The sequence below is a fragment of the Callorhinus ursinus genome, unplaced genomic scaffold (assembly GCF_003265705.2).
Source record: "Callorhinus ursinus isolate GAN/ISIS: 27379988/994484 unplaced genomic scaffold, GSC_fseal_2.0 scaffold41, whole genome shotgun sequence".
NCBI lineage: Eukaryota > Metazoa > Chordata > Mammalia > Carnivora > Otariidae > Callorhinus > Callorhinus ursinus.
This window is the reverse complement of record NW_027397103.1, coordinates 3,254,968-3,273,198: the sequence shown is the minus strand read 5'-3', so window position 1 is coordinate 3,273,198 and position 18,231 is coordinate 3,254,968. Positions and strand designations below refer to the sequence as shown.

Genomic DNA, 18,231 nt, shown 5'->3' with positions numbered 1-18,231 from the left:
GTACAGATCTGTGATTCAACAGTCTTGCACAATTCACAGTGCTCACCATAGCACATACCCTCCCCAATGTCTATCACCCAGCCACCCCACCCCTCCCACCCCCCACCACTCCAGCAACACTCAGTTTGTTTCCTGAGATTAAGAATTCCTCATATCAGTGAGGTCATGTGATACATGTCTTTCTCTGATTGACTTATTTCACTCAGCATAACACCCTCCAGTTCCATCCACGTCGTTGCAAATGGCAAGCTCTCATTCCTTTTGATGGCTGCATAATATTCCATTGTGTATATATACCACATCTTCTTTATCCATTCATCTGTCGATGGGCATCTTGGCTCTTTCCACAGTTAGGCTATTGTGGACATTGCTGCTATAAACATTGGGGTGCACGTACCCCTTCGGATCCCTACATTTGTATCTTTGTGGTAAATACCCAGTAGTGTAATTGCTGGATCATATCTTACCTGCATTTTATAACGGGATGGTAGTGGGGGCCATTTCTGCCACAGCAGCCAGTCCAGTGTGGGCGGAGACCTCAACCAAAGGCCAAACATCTGGGCCACAGTGATCTTGTAAGTTAACTGTTGGAATACCATGTTACCATTTGCAAAGTGTGTTCAGACTCTGTCTGGCTTCAAATACTATACAAGTTTCATTGCTGTCTCCATTTGCAGATGAGGGCATAAACTCGGAGCAACTGAGTGACCTTCCCAAGATTGCCCAGCTAGAGAAGGCCAAAGCCGGGCTTCAAACCCAGCCTCTATGCCCTCAGAGCCTAAATTCGTATCAAAGCTATTTTCTTCCAGATGCACAAAAGTTTGTTTAAGCTATGTGAAACATAGTACCTGAATAATATCTTGTGCTTCCCCTAGGCTTCCCGCAGAGGTGGATCCTGTGACAGTCTTTGCCTCGCTTTCCCCAGAGGGTCTGCTGATCATCGAAGCTCCCCAGGTCCCCCCTTACTCACCATTTGGAGAGAGCAATTTCAGCAATGAGCTTCCCCAAGACAGCCAGGAAGTCACCTGTTCCTGAGACTCCAGTCTTGGCCCATCTTTTCCCCTCCCCAACCCCAGGGCTTCTCTGATTCCTGAGTACATGACTTTAGCTGAATTCATAGATTTAATGTGACTAAAATGTTGGGGGGGGCGGGGTGGCCTGACCACCGACTCCCTGGATAGGGTAGTAGTAGGTGTTTCCACAGGATGGCGCAATTGGCAGGCCATGCTCAGTTGCCTGAAGCCAAAATGCTGGGAGATTTTCTTTCTTTCCCTTTTCTCTCATAATGAAAATGTTGCCCATTCTGTAGTTGCACAACAGATAGGAGGGGACATGACATTTCACACTGTATCTTCCCTTGCAGCGAATGCAAGGGTTGCTTCTCTCTGGAGACCTCCCGGTCACCCAGATTCCTGTTCTGGGTTCCCACTTTCCATGCCTGCCCCATGGTTTGGTGGATGGAGCCCATTAGCTCACGCTACTGTGTTTCCGCAGCGCTGGCCTGCAAAGAGGGATAGCTAGGTCTTACCCCCATATGGGATTTATCCAACAGCCACGTGAAAACAGTGCCTTCTGCTCTTCACCCAAGCGTTTATATAGCATGTTCCCAAGTCTGCACTCCCTGAGGACCCTGGAAGCCCATTCATTCTCTGCCTAAAGTACCCCCCCCTTCTTGTGCCTCCTATGTCCAATTTGGGATTTTTACAGAGGGGGCTGTCTCCAAACAGCTCCACCAGGAACCAAGCAAAGGCCAGACAGACTGGTAGGTAGGCTAGTGGTGTTATGTATATGAGTGGGACTTGTGTGTCATTGTTATTTGAATTGTGCTGTTGTTTGGGGGGAAATAACAGTAAATAATAATAATAAAAGAGCTGATGTTCTTAGCCTTGTGTGCTTCTTTTGATGGGGAATGCTAAGTGCTATACCATTGAGAGAGTTGATACCAATTAAGAATGCTTGTAGCTACAAATAATGATACACAACAAATAGTGGTTTAAATGACATAAATATCTATTGTCTAACTTTACAAGAAGTTTAGAGATGAGCGATTTCAGAGTTTTTTTTCAGTTTGTACGCCGCCAAGAGCCCAGAGATCTTTTTCCTCTGCCATCTCTGACAAGTCTACAAGATCTGTCCTCATGTTTGCAACATGGCTGCAGCAGCTCCAATCATCTCATCTTCATATATGTACAGGAAGAGAAGGCAGGGGTAAAAAAAAGTCTTCTCATCTGGCTTTCTCTTTTATCAATGAGCAAAATCTTTTCCAGAAGCTCTTAGAAGACTTCCCTTTTATCTCATTGACCAAACTGGGCCACATGCTCTATCCCTGGAGCCAATCTCATTTAACCCCCATGATACCCTAAGAAGTAGACATTCATTTTACAGTGAAGGATTGATGCTAAGTGGCTTTGGTGAGTCACAGGATAACAGCAGAACTTGAACCTGGATGTTTGCTTTTGGAAGAGTTCATGAGGGGCTTCTGGGCTGCAAAGGCAAGGGCATCTCTAAACCCCCAAATTGACAGCAGAAGTCAGTGACTATTTCCTGAACACTTACTTGCTGGGTCCTGTGCTAGAAGCCAAGGATATAGTGAACAATGAGCCACCATTTCTGCCCATAGGAGCTCACAGACCCATAACAGGAACAGGCAGATAAAGGCAGGCCTGTCCCTCACTTACCTCCTTACACATACAAGACACCACGCTAGGGTTTCATGTGTCTGCTCAGTTCCATTGCTCAGCAATTCTCTGAGGTATGTTCAGCTCTCACCTCCACTTCATAGATAAGGAAACTGAGGCACAGAAGGGTTAAGGGCACTGCCCCAAATCACACACCTGGTAAGCAAGGGGCCCAGGAAATCTGACTCCAGACTTTCTATGAAATAGGAACTTGTTCTGCTTTTCTCTCAACAAAGAAAACGTAAGCGTGGCATCAGTGAGTCCATTCACCTTGTGGGAAGAAAAGAGAGATGGTATTTCAAGTTGGGGCTTTGCAGAGGGGTGGGGGTAGGGATGATGGCTTATCAGAAAGGGGGCGGCGCTCCTTTCAGACTTGAAGATGGACAGGGTTCTAACACTTGAGTAAGTAGGGGGAGGGGTGGGGAGAGGCCTCACAGGCAGAAGAGAACACAGGAGCCCAGATGAAAGGTATGTCCCTTTTAAAATCCTTTCATGGTTCCCCACCGTTGGAAGGATTGAGTACAAGCTTCTTTGTGAGACTTGCAAGGCATTATGGGATCTGTCGTCAGGCTGTCTCTCTCCACCCTACCTTAACCCCCTACCTTCACCCTCCAGCCCCACCCAGCTTCCCTCTGTTCCTCCAACCAGACAAGTCCTCTCTTGCTACCAGAACTTTAGACACACTGTTCTCTCTCTCCACGATTACTCTCTGACCCTCCTCACTGGCTCACTGTTTCGTGTTCCAGCTCAGATTCCCACCGGGGTGGCCAGCGCCCCCTCTCACTTACCCTGTCCCCAAGCGGTACACCATGTAACAGCCTGGGCATCTGTGCAGCAGAAGAAATCATAACAATCATAAAAACCCAACTGACCTTGACTGCCCTGCTTTCAAGGGCGAGAGGAGGAATTGTTCAAGTCAAGGGGGAAAATCCCTACCCATTTGATGTTTGTTCAACAAAATATTTATGGGGCATCCACCAGGTGTGACGCATTGTGCTGGGTGTTGGATCCCGTGTCTTTACACTGGGAGGGTCAGCTGAGAGAGAGAGAGGAAAACAAAGCTATGATTTCCATGCTTGCCATTTCTGGGCTTAGGAATGGTGAGCCCCCAAGTGGGGAGAGTGGCGAGCCCATCCTCTGCGTCTTCTGGGCTAAGTGCAATGTTTGGTACATCAAATAATAAATATGCATTGAATGAATGAATGGTGAGTGTGGGTCACCCTGGAAAATTAGGCCAAAGGCACAATTTCAAACCCCAGAAACCTGGCTCCTTTCGGTTCTGAGCGCTTCCAGCTTAAACACACAAAGCCTTGTCGTCAAAATAGGTGACTCGGCCCTTCGCAGATCTCCAACCAAATGAAAGAGTATTGCTTCTGAGGGCGCCTGGGTGGCTCAGTTGGTTAAGCAACTGCCTTCGGCTCAGGTCATGATCCCGGAGTCCCGGGATCGAGTCCCGCATCGGGCTCCCTGCTCAGCAGGGAGTCTGCTTCTCCCTCGGACCCTCCCCCCTCTCATGCTCTCTCTATCTCATTCTCTCTCTCTCAAATAAATAAATAAAATATTTAAAAAAAAAAAAGAGTATTGCTTCTGAGCCCTCACTTGCGTGATGATGCTGGGACACGGGGTGCCGGGGAACCTGCTTTCCCACCCCATTCCCTTGACCCAGCTCCCCAGAACATCTTATTCACAGCCCCCTTTGCCCCCTCCCAACTGCCTGCCAGCCAGTGGCTACCAATGGTGCTGTATGGAAATGCCTTGATTTGACCTTGAAGGGAAGAAACAAATTAACATGTCTCAAAATAAATTTCGGGAATCAGCGGCTGGCTTCTCCCTCCCCCCACCCCCTACCCAGGTGCCTCATGAGTTGTGCATCATAATGTGAAAATCAATACTGTCTCTTAAATGAGCCAACACCTGGAACTGGCAGGGTGTGGGGCTGCTGGGAGATCCCCCCGCACCCACTCTCCTTAACCCCGGGAGTTGTCAGAAGGGGTGGGAGGCTCCAGGCCGGCTGTAGGAGCTGCTGTCTGGCTGCTGAGGGCTGGCTGAGTCACCTCCGTCTGCAGCAGGGTCAATCCACCCGACCCCCAGCTCCGGGCTTCCCAGGTGCAAGCAGACGTGAGCTACCTGGGAGGCTCCTGAGGGAAAAGGAAGGGTGGCCACGTGCAACAGCATCACGGTGTCCATTCTCCAAGGATAAATGGGACATGCGGAGGGGGGAGACTGCAGGCCCAACTCCCCAATCGAGCAATGCAAGGTATATTTACCGAGTGCCTTTCTTCAGGCTCGGCCCCAATTCAACTGTATGCTCAGGTACGTTGGTGCCAGGTGTCCAAATATTGAAATACTTCAGTATTTATCGCTTGATAAATATAACACCGCCTGAGCCTCCAAGGTGACCTATTGTCCTCGCCTGTATTAAGCGTGTTCTTTTTAGGCTGATGCTTTGATCACGTGGGGGCTTGCCGGCCCTGGAGGGACCGCCCCTCCCAAGCTTGGCTAATTCCTAGAGATAGTAAAGGACTCACCTGCAGGGACACTTTTCATAGGCAAAGCAACCAATCCAGAGACCACATTCCAACCACCTTCTTCATCACACTCTTAACTCTCCGAGCCACTATCCACCTGCCCTGATCATCCAAGGTCAGGTGCCAGACGGCCGGGAGAGAGTCGCTGTGCCCCAAAGCTGGCTGGAATTATTCAATCCAGCCAATCCAAACCTGCCTCCCCTGCCTCACCTGTTCCTTCCTGCAGAAACCACAGTCAAAGCTCTTGCTCACATTTTTGCCTATTCCCTTTGCCTCTTAACTGCCTCTCGTGCTTCTCCACATAGCCCCTTGCGACATGGCCCCCCTGCAACGTGGCCCCCCACAATGTGGCCCCCCACAACGTGGTCCCCTGCAACGTGGCAAGCCCTCTCCTCTTGGGATCTGTGAGTATAACAGGCTACTTTTTTCAATGGCAGTCATCTCTCCTGATCTTTCGACCCGGCCATAACTGAATAATAATAAAACCTACATTCCAAAACATAGATACCTCTCCTGCCCTGCCCATCCCCCTGGGAATAAGCGGGTGCCTTTGGACTCATGGCCATTCTGAATAGTCAGGGCCCCGGCCCTACCTGTTGTTAAAGGTTTGGAATATCATCCTGCCCTGCCCAGCCTACTCTGTATCAGGTACTGCACTAGACCCTGGAGAAGAAGACAGACGTGGGGATCTGCCCTCGTGGGTGTAGTGGGGTCGTGGGCAAGAAGAAAATAGCAGGCCCCAGGGCAGGACTGAGCACGGGCTCTGAGATCAGGAAGCAGTGGGGCCCGCAGGAATCTGAGTTCTGATCCCAGCTCTGCTGCTCGCCACTGCGTGTGACCTATGTGACCTTGTCACTTGACCTCTGCAAGTGTTCATTTCTTTATTTTTTTTTTAAAGATTTTATTTATTTATTTGAGAGAGAGAATGAGAGATAGAGAGCACGAGAGGGAAGAGGGTCAGAGGGAGAAGCAGACTCCCTGCTGAGCAGGGAGCCCGATGTGGGACTCGATCCTGGGACTCCAGGATCATGACCTGAGCCGAAGGCAGTCGCTTAACCAACTGAGCCACCCAGGCGCCCAAGTGTTCATTTCTTTATCCACAAAAGTGGGTGATGGTGATTCGGGGCTAAGATGAGGATTAACATTGTGTGTGTGTGTGTGTGTGTGTGTGTGTGTGTGTGTGTGTGTGTGTGAAGTGCTCAGCCCATCGGTGCTAATACAGTCCAAAATAAGTAAGGAGTGGAGGGTCCCTCCAGAAAATCCAGCCCCCCTGAATAACTGAGTCCAGGGTCTTCCAGGGACCCACGGTAGGTTACTGAGCCACTGGAGAGTCTGGAGTCTGCACATGCAACGGACACTTTCCCAGCACCTGCCTCCCAGCCAAACTGCAGTGATCCAGAAATGTTCCCAAGGTCCCAGTGTCTCCGTCTGGCAGAAATTAGGGGCATTGAAGGGATTTCGCTTTCCGTTGTCACAGTTTTAGAGGTAACGAGACACCACATCTCCATAATCTTAGTGGCCAGGCCCACCCTCTGCCCAGGAAGGAACCTATTATTGTACCCCAGGAGAAACCAACTTTGAAATCTGAATTATGTCATTTTTTATGAAAGAGGAGGCTGGTTGTAGCCCCTCAGCAGTCTGCACAGTCCCTAGGGCATAGCAAGTGCTCAGAACATCAGCTATTGTCGTCACCTGCAAAACCGTGGACAGGGTTCTTCTTCTTTTTTTTTTTTTTTTAAGAGAACAGGGAGGGAGGGAGGGGGCCGAGAACCCACTGACGATGGACTATAGCATTACCCTCCCTGGAAGACTTGGAAACTGGGGACAGACGCAAGGTGGGCAATGCTGCTTGGCTGGGTTCACGCTCTTCCCCATCAGGCGCCCAGTGGAGGTATGGGGATTCTCTCCTAGGCTGGAGCCCAGACACCCAGCCTCCAGCACCCCTCACTGGCCAGAGGGAAGGGTAAGGGTAAGCTCATGCTCTAGAAAGACTGCAAGATGGGGGCGCCTGGGTGGCTCAGTTGGTTAAGCATCTGCCTTCGGTTCAGGTCACGATCCCACGGTCCTGGGATTGAGCCCCGCATTGGGCTCCTGCTCAGCAGGCAGTCTGCTTCTCCCTCTCCCTCTGCCACTCCCCCTGCTTGTGCTCTCTCTCTGACAAATAAATAAAATCTTTTTAAAAAAATTATAGAAATATTTCAGGAAATTCTGATGTTATTGGTCTGGGGTGGAGCCTGGGCAGGGCTATTTTTTAAAAGCCCCCCAGGGGATTCTCATTTGCAGCCAGGGTTAGGAACCACAGGAGGGCTGGGCAGGGGGACAGGGGCTTCCCTGGAGGAGCCCAGAGGAGGCTTGGACTCTGCCCAGATAGGCCGTGAGTGATGTCCAAGTTGAAATCCGAAGGATTAGTATTAATACTAATAGCGTTATCCAATGTTTATTGTCTCTGCTCTTCACAGCCATTGTTCCATTTAACCTGTAGCCAAACTGCAGTGACCCAGAAATGTTCCCAAGGTCCCACAGCCGGGAAGTGGCAGAGTCACTAAGACAGTTTTAAACTCAGGCAGACTCGTGCCGGCCCACTGTGTTACTAAGCCAGGGAGCAGGTGGGGTGGGAAGGATTGTTTCTGGCAAAGGGAATAATGCATGGGTTCAAGTAGATGTGTGACTTAGGGAAAAAAACAACAACAAAAAACCAGAGCCCTTAATCCCCTGTTTCTTCATCTCTAAAGTGGGACTCATTCATTGCCACCCTGAATGACCCCCAGAAGGGTGGCTGGGAAGAGGAGCAGAAAGTTTGGAAACTGCAGAAGACCCCACCTCAGCAGCTCAGGAAAGCAGGGGAGTAGAGGAGAGCTGAGGCCAGCTGTCTTGGAAACGATGCCTCGTGACCCGCTATCACGGGACGGTTTCATTCTCCCTACGCCTGTTTGTGCTCCATCTGAGCTGCGTGACAGACTGGCTTGTTCTGGTTCTGACAGTGACAGCTTATAAGATCCACAGCAGACAGGATGACAGAGTTCACCGCCAAGAGCTGGGCATGCTTGTGCGCACACACACGCCCGCAAGACCCTCAGAGCTGAGCCAGCCCAGACACAGTTTGGAGGACAGATCATGTCTTTGAGGAAGTGACAGAAACTGAGACTCTCTGGGGATGTCCAAGATTTCACACTAGATTGGCAGCTCCCAAAGGGAGTTCCATAAGAAGAAAAGGGAGCGGGGGTGGCTTCTGTGGTCAAGTAATTTTGGAAAGTGCCAGGGTAGACCCACTTAAACATCCTTCTTTAGTCTGCCAATGTGCATCGTGACCCCGTAAAGGGATGGCGCCACTGGTAGCCCTAACACACGCTGACCTAAACCATACGTACTATTGGACAGTTTCGAAGTTTCAGGAAATTCACCTGAGTTCAGCGGAGTGGTTCCGGTCTGAGTGTCTCATTACATGGCGTCAAGATGTCAGCCAGGGGTACGGTCATCTGGAGGTTTGACCAGGGCTGGAGGGTCTGCTTCCGAGCTCACTCACATGGCTGTGGGATGGACACCACTGGCGCTCACCACACGGGCCTTTCTAGGGGGCTGGTTGAATGTCCTCGTGACATGGCAGCTATAGCTTCCCTTGGAGCAAGGGATCCCAGAAACAGTGTAAGACAGAGGCACGTCTGTCATGTCTTTTGTCATCTAGCCTTGAAAATGGCATGGCATCACTTCCTCTACAGGCTATGGGTCAACAACACCGTAAAGGAACGGAGAGCGGATCAGAATGTGCTCCAACCTAGTCAAGGGATCTGGGCTTCCATTCTTCTATGCCAACACTCATTGGCTAAGGTCTGCCCTAGGGATGGAAGGGGGGGGTGATGCAGGCAACAGGCTCTCTGACCCTGTGAGCAAAGTGGTTCTAGTAGCCCCCGGGTGGTTCTGCAAAGAAGAGTCACAGATACAAACCCACCCAGAAGCCAGGGGAGGTGTGCACAGATGGTTAAAGGTGTAGAAGAAATCTGAGCAGACCACTGCCAGCATCTGCTGCATTTGTACTCACACAGAATTGGGAATGACAAAACAGCTCAACTGTACAGGGTTAGCCGGACAAAGGATGGTGCTTCCGTACAATGGGAAAAAAGTATGCAGCCATTAACTGTCATGCTCCTGAAGATGATTTAATGTCACAGAAGCAGTACAAGGGAAAAGTTGGCCTCACATAATCAGTATGTGTGATCACCCATTTAAAAGGAATATAAAATCGTGGCTGCATTTCAGTTATTTCATTGTTATAAATTTGCATTAAAGTTGTTATTTTTCTAAAGAAGGTGGGTGTTCCGAGTTTTGTTTTGTTTTTTTTCCTGTGTGCATTTCTGGGTTTTCCAAATATTCTGCATTAAGAATGTATTGTCTTTGCGACCAAAAAAAAAGGAAACCGAGTGGTTAAATCTAGGATTTGATTCTTCTAAGAGACACTCTGATGGAATAGATCACCTGACACAGATTTCGCTTCCTCTCCTACCACAGGGCATTTGCAGGGCGGTAGAGTGAAAGGATTATGCACACGCACTGCAGAGCAGGGCTGCCCTGCTTTGAATTCTGCTCCATCATTTACTAGCTGGGTGAGCCTGGGCAAACGTCTTAACTTCTCTGTGCCTCAGGCTCTGGGGCAACAACATAGGGGTGAGGAGGGAGTGCTTTGCAGAGCTGCTGTGAGGAATAAATGAGTTAAGATATGTAAAATACTGAAAGCAATTCCTGGCATATAAAAAGCCAAGCCTTGTGGACACCCTCCCCTAGCCACCCCGCCCTGTCCCTAATTACTTAATCTGAATGGCTAAGGTCTTTCTTTGCTCTTCCTCCTCTCTTTAAAGCTACTCTGTCCCACCCTCTGTCGCATCCCTTTGGGATCCTGCCAGGCGTAAGTGGGTAGTGATGAATGAATCAGGTTGCCCAATCACATTCATCTGTGCTCAAGTCTCGCCTCCTCTGGGGATGCCCTTTGAGCCCCGTCTCGGAAGCCCCGGAGAGCCCCGGAGAGCCCTGTGCAGGTCCCAGGGGTGCGTACCTATGGCTTCTACCTGGCAGCATCCGGGTCTCTTTCGTCTCAGCCCCTGCATATGTCTTTGGGGTATCCCCACCATTATGTGCGGCTTCACGGGGCTTTTCCAACAGAGGGCCCTGTCCCAAGCTACAGCCATCAGGACCTCCCTCGTGGGAATTTGAAACTTCTGCAGAGACTCAGGGATGGAAAGTAGCTGAACTGATTCATCCCAGTGACCGTACCCTGAAGAGATGTTCATTTTTCTTACTGTCTAGATCCCTGGAGCGGCCCCATTCCTGTCCTTCCTGGGGTCCAGTGCTTAGCTTTCCTTTCAATTATATGAGCTATACCACATCCTTTTCCCATAAATAAGGTAAAGTCTATTTCTTTCCCTTGAAAATGACAAACACCAGCTGCTATTATCGCGAGAGACCGAGAAGGACAGAGAGAAGGAGAGGGACAGATGGTGGGCCAAGTGGCATCTCCCCTGCCACCTGTAAGGTGACACCTGGACGTCCAGTCCAGCTCAACAAATGACTCCTTCTGGGACCCTGGGCAAGTCTTCCCACCTCTTCCTTTGATCCTATGTCTCCTGGAAGCATCCCATGAATGCAGTGGTGCCGGGAACCCTGTCCTAAGCTCCCCATGCGTCTCCCTGGGATCATCACACACATCCCAAAGCTCCACTAGCCATCTTGTCTAAGCTAGCACCCCCCAATCCCTCTCTCTGGCCCAGATCAGCTCTCCTGAGCTCCAAATGCCTCCTGGGCATTTCCATGCAGGGGCTTCTCAAGCTCCACATGTGCAAAAAAGAATTCAGTATCTCTTCTTGCAAACTGCTCCCTCCCTTTCTCTGCCACTTTAGAACGTGGCATCAGTATATACCCCTCCTTGTCAGCTGGTCACCACGCATTGTCCATACTCAGGCGTCTTCTGTCATAAGAGTCCCATTTGTCTAGCTGTGGTCACTTTCCAACATTCATTGATCTGCTTATCACTTAACCCTTAGAAGTCCCGGACGTGGGTGATATCATCCCAACGGGAGGAAACGGGGAAGCAATCTGCCCAAAGTGACACAGGAAGTAGAAGGGCAGAGCTGGAATCTGAACCCAGGACTGTCAGAGCCCATAACCCACGCTCAGTCCCCCAGGATCCCCTGTCCATGGTGTCCGAATTCAGGAGGAGCAAGATTTGGGCCAGTCTCTGTCTGGCCAGTTACTAAGGTCCCCCATGCAAACAGCAACAGTGTTGCTCATGAGCTCATCTGCTCCACCTTGCTCCACCCAGTTCCTGATCTGGGCTCACGACCTTGGAGCTCATCTCCTAGACGACCAGAGGGATGCAACAAATAGAGGGGACCTGCCAACTCGGCGCTGAGCCTCCAGGGCAGGACTGGTTGTGCCACCCCGGGATGGGGAGGTGGTTGGGGGGCGCTGACATCCCCAAGGGCTCCAGCCCAGAGCCTCCACTCTGCATAGCTACCACCATGTGCCCTGAAGGACCAGAGGACTCCAAGCCCCGGTCCTAGCGGGGCCACCAGAACCAGGAAGCCTTGGGCGACTGGAAGGGCGTGACCTGCAGTGAGCAAAAAATGCTCGCTGTATGATCCTGGGGTTCTCGGGAAGGTTCCAGAGACCCAGGTTCCAACATGGCTCTGGGAACCACTGGCTCTGCAGCTTGTCAGGAAATTTGTAACTCCCACGTGTAGCCAGCATCTGAGCACCTCTCGCCTCTTCTGCCTCCACCTTGATCCGAGCCCACGGACGTTACAGCTGAGGCCACTTCCACCCTTGTCCCCACAGTCAATTTTTAAAAACTATGTTCATGGCGGTACATAACATATATAATAGAATTTACCATTTAACCCTTTGTTTGCAAGTGCACGATTTGGTGGCATTGATGACATGCACAATTTGTGCAACTGTCGCTGCTATTTCCAAAACCTTTTCATGACTGCAAACGGAATTCTGTAGGCATTAAGCACAAAACTCCCCACTCCTCCCTCCCCCAGTCCCTGGGAATCTCTAACCTACTTTCCATCTCTGTGAATGTGCTTACTCTAGACAGCTCATAAAAGTGGACTCATACAGTATTTGTCCTTTTGTATCTGACTTCTCTTGCTAAGAGTCACGTCCTTAAGGTTCATCCATGTCGTAGCAGGTATCAGAACATCATTCCTTTTTATGGCTGGGTAATATCTCCCTGTATGGATAGAGCACATTTTGTTTATACATCCATCTACTGATGGATACCCCACAGTCAATTCAGCCACAATAGCCAGAGTGATCCTGGGAAAATATTACTCAGACCATGGCCTGACTTCACTCAAACCCTCCTATAACCCCTTAATTCATTCAGAGTAAAAGCTGTTGTCCTTATTATGGCTACAAAGCCCTAAACGATTCTCTCCGTACACACAACTGCATTTCCTCTGTGGCCCTTCAGCCTCATCCCTTCCCACTGTCCCCACTGCACCCCTTTCTGTTCGTGAACACCTCAGGCACACTGCCTGCCACCTCAGGGCCTTTGCACGTGCAATTGTCTCTGCCTGGGAGGCTCTTCCTCCATCTGCGTGGCTGACACTCTCATCTCCTTCAAACGTTTGCTCAGCTGTCACCTTCTCAATGAGGCTCATCCTGAACACCCTCTTTAAAACTGCAGGCTGCCCTCTTCGTCCATCATTCCTGAGCCCTCTTGTCGTGATCTCTTTTTCCCATAAGACTTGTCACTTTCTAACATGCTATATAATTTCTGTATTTATTATTTCCATTGTTTGTTATCTGTGCCGTACCCCTAGAATGTAAGTTCTATGAGGACAGGGATATTTTTTGCCTGTCTTATTCATCAATCTATCCGAAGCACCTAAAACAGTGGCTGGTGTGCAGTAGGCACTCCATAAATATTTGTTAAATGAATGAATATGAGTTGAGACAAGTTGCTGCTCTTCCCTCAGCCCCTGTTTCCCTATTCATGAATCAGGGACTGGAGCATCCCTGATGAGAATCCGCATCAGATAATGAAGATCAGAACCCTTTTGTAAATCGTAAAGCATTTTGCGAGTAACGAGGGGAGAAGAAAATCGATCTTCACAGAATGCCCTTGAAGCCAGCTACTTTCCATTTGACAGTTGGGGACACAGAGGCTCAGAGTACCTGGCCTCAAGATCTCACACAGAGAAAGTGTAGGAAGTCAGAGCTTCAACCCAGCTGTCTGGCTTTTCCTCTAAGTCGCTTCCAGCTCTGGTATCTCAAAAGCCTGAAGGGAACCACTCCCTCCTTCTCCAGGGACCAGTTCTGAGCCCAGGGGAATAATAATGAGGATAAAGATAGGAATAATTGCTGCCTTTTATTAAGAACTTCCTACATACGTCAGCCTCACTTTACTACGTGTCAGGTGCTTTAAGTATTCTACCCTCACCAGAGAGTGGGGAAATGGGTGTTATTATTCCCTCATAACAGATGAAGAACTCAAGGATCAGAGAGGTCAGGCCATTCGCTTCAGGCCACACAACCAATAAACAGCAGAGACAGCATTTGAGCCCAGAGCAATCTGACTCCTGTGGCATCTTAAAAAGGTCCACGATTGTAAGATGTGGTTTCTCTGATGCCACATCAGGCCTCCCTCCACCTCCAGCATCATCCCCCGGGACCACCCCACCCAAAGCAGACCCAAAAGGGTGCTTCTGCGGGTGAAAAGGCAAGCACACCACGAGCCCCTCATGCCTACCCCGCTCAGTGCGAGCAGCAAGATACGGAAGAAATAAGGCATTGGTGGGAGCCGAGATAGGGATCCCACGGGCTTGCACTGCCAACAAAGACAAATGAATGAACCACTCAGCAAACCAGGGCACTTCCACCCCAGAGCAGAACTGTCACTGGTAAATAAATCATCGGCGCTCCACGCCGGACGTGCCAATTTCAGCGGGAGAGGATGAGCACATTTATCTGCCTGGTGACACCCCGGCTGTCTTCAGGCGGCGAGGGGGTATGAAAATACTCCCCAGCATGCAGCCTGCCTGGGGCTGGTTCCAGGGCGGGGGCGGCGGGAGGCAGGAGAGGGTCTCTTCGCAGGACCGGTGTTTGTCTCGGACTCCCCACCGGTGCCCAGACGCAGGATCCTCATGCTTTTCTGTGCCTTTCCCAGGGGTCATAAGCATAGTAATAGCACATATGGCATGCTTTCTACGGGCACCGGGGTGAGTTTTTAGGTATATGGTATGTCACTAACAGCTAGAAATAAGTTATCGTTGCAGAGTCTCTTTTGCATAGGAAAGTGACTACTTGGAGGATGTCTATTCTCTGCGATTATTCTCAGATGTTAAATGACGTCTAGGAAAAGGCGGTCCAGCACCAGGTCACCACCCAAGGGCTTCACCAACTTCCCATCATCCACAGCATCAAGCTTCTTCTCTCGGTGGTGGATCTTTGCAAAAAGACACAGCTGGGAACTGTGAAGGGACACCAAGCAGGAAGCAGAAGTGGAGGACCTGGGGTGGGAAAGCCAGTCCCACCCCTACCCCATGGGAAGAGAAAGGATGCTGAGGCCCAGGGCACAGGGGCCTCAGAGCCAAGTTCCCACCATTCAGAGGCGCCCAGTCACGCTGTCCTGCCAAATTCTGCTGTGCCCTGCCAAACGTTATTGTCTTGGAATAAACGCTACTCGAGTCCATTGTCCTTGGGAGGGGCTTGCAGACCCTCCAGTATCAATGGAAGTGTCTTGTGTTAGATCCATGGAGCTCAGAGGGAAAAGGAGGAGGTGCTGTGTGGGAACCCAACAGGTTTATTACATACAATTCTCAGAGCAGCCCCATTTGACAGAGGAGCCGAAGAAGGTGAGGCCACCTGCTCACAGCCTCATGACACTGGCGGAATATTATTCTAAGGGCTCCCCAGGTTTTCCCCATCAGCAGTCTCCTGAGCCCTGACTAGCCAGGGAGAGACTGCAGGTGTCCCCTCCTTAAAGACCCGCCCACTAAAGCCCTCATGTCCCCTCTGAGGGTCCCTGACCCTGCAAATCAACACCCCAGGCAGGCCCGAAGTGTTTCCCCATCTCTCACCTCTTTGGGGACGGGGAATAGATCATCAACAAGCAGAAATCTGCAATTAATAAAAACGGCGTGAAGTTGCTTTTATGAATAAGATCATAATACATTAAGGGAATCAGGTTATGAAATAACATGTGCAATATGATCCCATTTGAAAATTGCATAAAAACAACAGCCCTGGGGGAAAAAATATATCCACTATTCACAATGATTTTTTGGAGTAGGGGAGGAAAGATTTGTTGGTGATTTTTATTTTATTATTTTAGCTTATATGTATCTTGTTTGTTTGTTTATCAGCAATATACATGCAATGTGTGTCTTACTTGGATAATAAAGAATAAAAGGGCTTTTTTTCCCCTGGAAAGAACAAAATGAGTATATTGGAAAACTTCTATAAAGATGCTGCTGGAAGCCAAGCAAGCTTCCAAGCCAGTGGCTAACATTGCTCTGACCACAGTTCTTTGCGCTTAGCTTTTTTTATGTTTCAGGAACATAATATAGCTGGATCAGAGCACTAAGTGTCTATGGGACACATGCCTATGGGACAAATAAATAGACAAATAGATCATCAGAATTTCTATATTTTCATTTCTACATGGCAAAGAGAAAGAAAGGGAGCTTGTCCATGTGATTCGTAATTCCTTCTTAGGCTTATTCTAACATCCAAATGGACATGCCACCAAATCCCCTTATGGCTCCCAGATTCCTTCACTGCAAAGCCCCATGCCTCCAGACCTTTGTTTTTCTGTTCACAGACTCCCTTTCACCTTTGTGGGAGAATGTACAGTCCAATGGCCGAGACCTCAAGTTCTGAAATCCCACTGTCTCAGTCCAAACCCTCAATCCACCTGAGTTCACAACCCCACTCTGCCTGAGTTCACATCCCCACTTTGCCCCTGAATAACTAGATAATGTTGAGCAAGTCACTTCCCATGTCTGAGGCTCAACGTCCTCATTAGTAAAAGGGATAATTTTCATAACCTTGGGTTGATTAAGAGAAATAAAGCCCACAAAGTCCTTGGCAGTATGTTGCAGCCAACATGACCCCCTCTCTCTTTTTCTCTTCTATGTTTTTCCTCTCTCACAGAGGTGACCAAAGGGTCAAGGTGGTGTTTGGGGACACAATGATTTCTTATCCTCTGAGGGTCCAGATACAACTCATAGTCTTGGGGGTGGGGGGATGGGTTGGCCTGGCGGTGGGTATTAAGGAGGGCACGTACTGCATGGAGCACACTGGGTGTTATGCGCAAACAATGAATCATGAAACACTACATCAAAAACTAATGATGCAATGTATGGTGATTAACATAATAATTAAAAAAAACAACAACCCATAGTCTTGTAATAGGACTTGTCCCTCCCAAGTCTCCCATGGAATCGAGAGATGCATGGCCCCAGATGGGCACAAGAGACCTTGGACCAGCACGTGCTAACAGCCTGACCCCCAACTCACTGGTTTGCTATATTTGCCAAACATGCCTTGACTAGCTTTCTTGAAGATTTTCAATGACTATGAATATGGTCCTCTTAATAAATTGGTCTTGAATATATTCTCAGCAGCATTTCATATTCTCAGCAGCATTTCCAGCTCAATTTGTCTAAAGCTAAATTTCATGGGAGCTGTTTAGCTTTCTTATGACTATCTTTTAATGAAGAATATATTCTTGAATATCTTAGAGTCTTGAATATAATTAAAATATCTTGAATAAATTTGGGGGTAAGAGTATTCAAGAAGTATAAATTCATTGAGTATTACCAGGGAGCATATTAAAATACCATATGTAGAAGAATGTAGTCATTGACTATATTCAGGAGGAGTACATTGATATTCATTAACTATAGTTGATGAGAATTTTCCTTAGATGAGGTTTGGAAAATTTGACTAATTTGAGCAATTGGTCATTAGCAACTTGATTTTTCAGAGAACTACATATCATGGATTTGATTTTTGGTGGATTGGCCTCGGAGCATCTTTTATGAGGTCTTAGGGAAGTCCACCAAGATTCACATCCAACTTTGGCCAGTCCTGACCCTCCAGCTCTGTCCTTGACCCTCTGGGGTACCCCCACCCTCTCTGGGCTCTAAGGGAAGCCCACATTTTGGGAGAAGCCTATCCTCTTCATTTTTTTTCAACTCACAAGCATTTAGTTATGCTCCAGGAATGTGGATAATGAACTAAGCCAAAACTCAAAACACCTAACTCTGGGTTTGAATCCCAGTTTCTGCTACTGGCCTGCTGTGTGATCTTGGGCAACTGACATAACTTCTCTGAGCATTCCACAGGCCTATTATTGTTTTTAAATGAATTTCTAAATAAATATTTTAAAAATGTGTTAGCTTTAATTTCTCATATGGTAACTACTGATAGGTCCAATCACACACACACTCTCTTTGGGGTCCTCCGTAATTTTTAAAAGCGTGTCAAGGGATCCAGAAACCAGAGCTCTGGGAACTGCTGAATTAGACTATTTCAAAAGGTCCAAGAATCTGGGATTTTTATGGTCCAGACACTCCTATGTTGCTCATTCGTCTTCATTCATTTATTCTACAACAGATATTTAATGAGTGCTTCTTAGCTGACAGACTTTTCTAGGTGCTGGGGATAAAATGAGGAACAAGACACACTGCCTGGTAGGGAACATACCAACTCAAGGGCCCCTTGAATGATACAGGCTCGCACACCTTATGATGGTCATGAGGCAAGAGCAGGGAGAGACTTGTGTAGGCTGGGGGCAGGGGGCAGAAGGGGATGACACCCCAGGTGTTAGCATTCTCACTGCTGCCTTGTTTTGCTCTTGGCATGAAGCTCTTGGCATGAAGAGGGATACTCAAGTAAAGAATCTACGTGAGGGGTGCCTGGGGGACACAGTTGGTTAAGAGTCCGACTCTTGGTTTCGGCTCAGGTCACGATCTCAGGCTGAGATCAAGCCCCAAATGGGGCTTCCCGCTCAGCGGGGAGTC

General features: G+C 48.8%; 1 protein-coding gene across 1 annotated transcript in view; it reads left to right on the top strand.

Moving 5' to 3' along the window:
* The window catches only part of HSPB8 (heat shock protein family B (small) member 8), a 13,370-nt gene extending 12,164 nt beyond the window's left edge, over positions 1-1,206 (top strand). Inside the window, exon 3 of the mRNA XM_025889466.2 lies at positions 876-1,206. Within this exon, the coding sequence (XP_025745251.1) occupies positions 876-1,035 (160 nt within the window). The 3' untranslated portion in view covers positions 1,036-1,206. The remainder of the gene's footprint in view (positions 1-875) is intronic.
* Positions 1,207-18,231: the final 17,025 nt, after the last annotated feature.